This window comes from Octodon degus, unplaced genomic scaffold, assembly GCF_000260255.1.
Source record: "Octodon degus isolate 3935 unplaced genomic scaffold, OctDeg1.0 scaffold00197, whole genome shotgun sequence".
NCBI lineage: Eukaryota > Metazoa > Chordata > Mammalia > Rodentia > Octodontidae > Octodon > Octodon degus.
Genome location: NW_004524773.1, coordinates 1,505,672 through 1,507,591, shown reverse-complemented (window position 1 = coordinate 1,507,591; position 1,920 = coordinate 1,505,672). Strand labels below are relative to the sequence as shown.

The 1,920-nt window shown below is 48.1% G+C and overlaps 1 protein-coding gene across 1 annotated transcript in view; it reads right to left on the bottom strand.

Annotated features, from left to right (window-relative positions):
• Positions 1-278: 278 nt before the first annotated feature.
• Rsph6a (radial spoke head 6 homolog A) overlaps positions 279-1,920 on the bottom strand; it is a 19,751-nt gene continuing 18,109 nt past the window's right edge. The window contains exon 6 of the mRNA XM_004644401.2: positions 279-639. Coding sequence (XP_004644458.1) covers positions 402-639 — 238 coding nt within the window. The 3' untranslated portion in view covers positions 279-401. The remainder of the gene's footprint in view (positions 640-1,920) is intronic.

The following is a 1,920-nucleotide window of genomic DNA, read 5'->3' as shown; positions in this document are numbered from 1 at the left end:
TTCTGTGTCTTCAGCATAGGTCTGGTTAATAGGAGTCACTTCAATACGTGTTTGATAGCCAGCTGAATAAATAAATGAAAAACGGGGGAGACTGTACCAGCAGGTGCCAGCCCCTGCCTCCAGCACCTCACAACAGCCCTTACTTGGCATCTAGGTCAACAAATGTGGGGTGGGCATAACTCAGTGGCACAGCGAAGTGCAAGGTGCTGAGTTCCATCCCCTGAACAAAAACGAAAGAAAACAAAAATTGTTGAATGAATTAATTACTGCATTGGAAATTTGTCATATACTACTGCACCCCAGGAGCAGGAAGCAAGGACAGTGAAACACTACAAGCCAGAACTATCTACGCGGAAGGGAAAACTACTGTGTGTGTGCTTGGGGGATGGGCATGCCAGGCTTCAGTCATCCAGGTCCTCGCCTTCCTCCTCCTCCTCGTCCTCCTCTTCGTCCTCGGCGGCCGCCAGGGCCTGCTCCTGGGCAGCGCGCAGGGCCTGCTCCTCCTCCACCGTGGGGTCGCTCATCTCGGTGATCTCTGGGCCGCTCGCGTACTCCTGCTGAACGGGGGCTGGCAGGGCCGGGTTAAAGTTGTCCGGGCTGTACTTGTGACCCCAGCCGATGTAGAGGTTCTCAAACTTTCTGCAGGGACAGAGAGATAGCACAAAACTCTTTAAGGGCCACCCAGAGCGAGGACGAAGAATGCCCACAAAGTCTCGCAAAGTCTCGCGGGGCCGAGTGAGCTCACTTTGTAGCCCTGGCTGGCCTCAAACTGGCAATGGTCCTCCTGCCCCAGCCTCCCGGGTGCTGGGATTACAGGTGTGTGCCACCACGCCTGGCATCTTTTTTTTTTTTTTTTTTTTGACGGAACTGGGGATTGAACTCAGGCCCTTGTGCTTGCCAGGCAAGCGCTTATTCTACTGAGCCATCTCCCCGGTCCCTGGCATCATCTTTCTTGAGACAGGGTCTTCAGGCTGATCCTGAACTCACTGTGTCCCCAGGATGGCCTTGAACTTGCAGCAATCCTCATGCCTCAGCCTCTCCAGTGCTGGGATCACATGTTGTGCCACCATGCTTGATGATTTCTTCTTTATTGAACCAGGACCTTTACACTGAGCTATGTCCATCCCTAGACTTTTTTTTTTTTTTTTTTTTTTTTTTTAGACAGAGTGTCACTGAATCTCTCAATTACCCAGGCTGGACTCAAATGTGTGATCTTGCCTCAGTCTCCCAGAGTGCTGGGATTACAGGTGTACATGACCATGCCTGGGTTATGATTTCTTCTCCACCTACTGGTTATAGAGGAAAGTGTTATTTCCTTGCCACATACTTGTGAACTGTAATTCCCTTCTGTTAATCATTTCTAATTTCATTCCCCAGTGGCCAGAGAAGATACTTTGCATGATTTCAATTCTTTTAGGAGAAATGACTTATCAAGATCCTGTCTCCAAATTGAAAAATTAAAAATGATCAGGGCAGGGCCGGGCAGATAGCTCAGTACAATAAGCGCTTGAAATAAAAATGATCAGGGGTGCGGCTCAGTGCTAAGTCTCTGTGTTTAATCCTCACCACTGGATGTAGGGGTGGAGGACTTAATTTTAATCCCTAGCACTAAGAAAGGGAGGAAAAAAGAAAGAAAATAAACACACTCTAGGGTAAGCTTTGGGTTCCATCCCCAGAACTGGGGAAAACAAACTAAGTCTTCAGAATCTGAGGTATAGGGGCCGGGGAGATGGCTCAGGGGAATAAGTCCTTCCCTGGCAAATGCAAGGGCCTGAGTTCAATCTCCAGTTTAAAAAAAAAAAAATCTGGGGTGTACTTTCCACTTGCAGTGTATCATAATTTGTTTATTTATTTATTTTTATGAATTTAGGACAGGATCTGCAGGGTGTACAGGGTCTCACTTCTGAGATCAGACTCGTA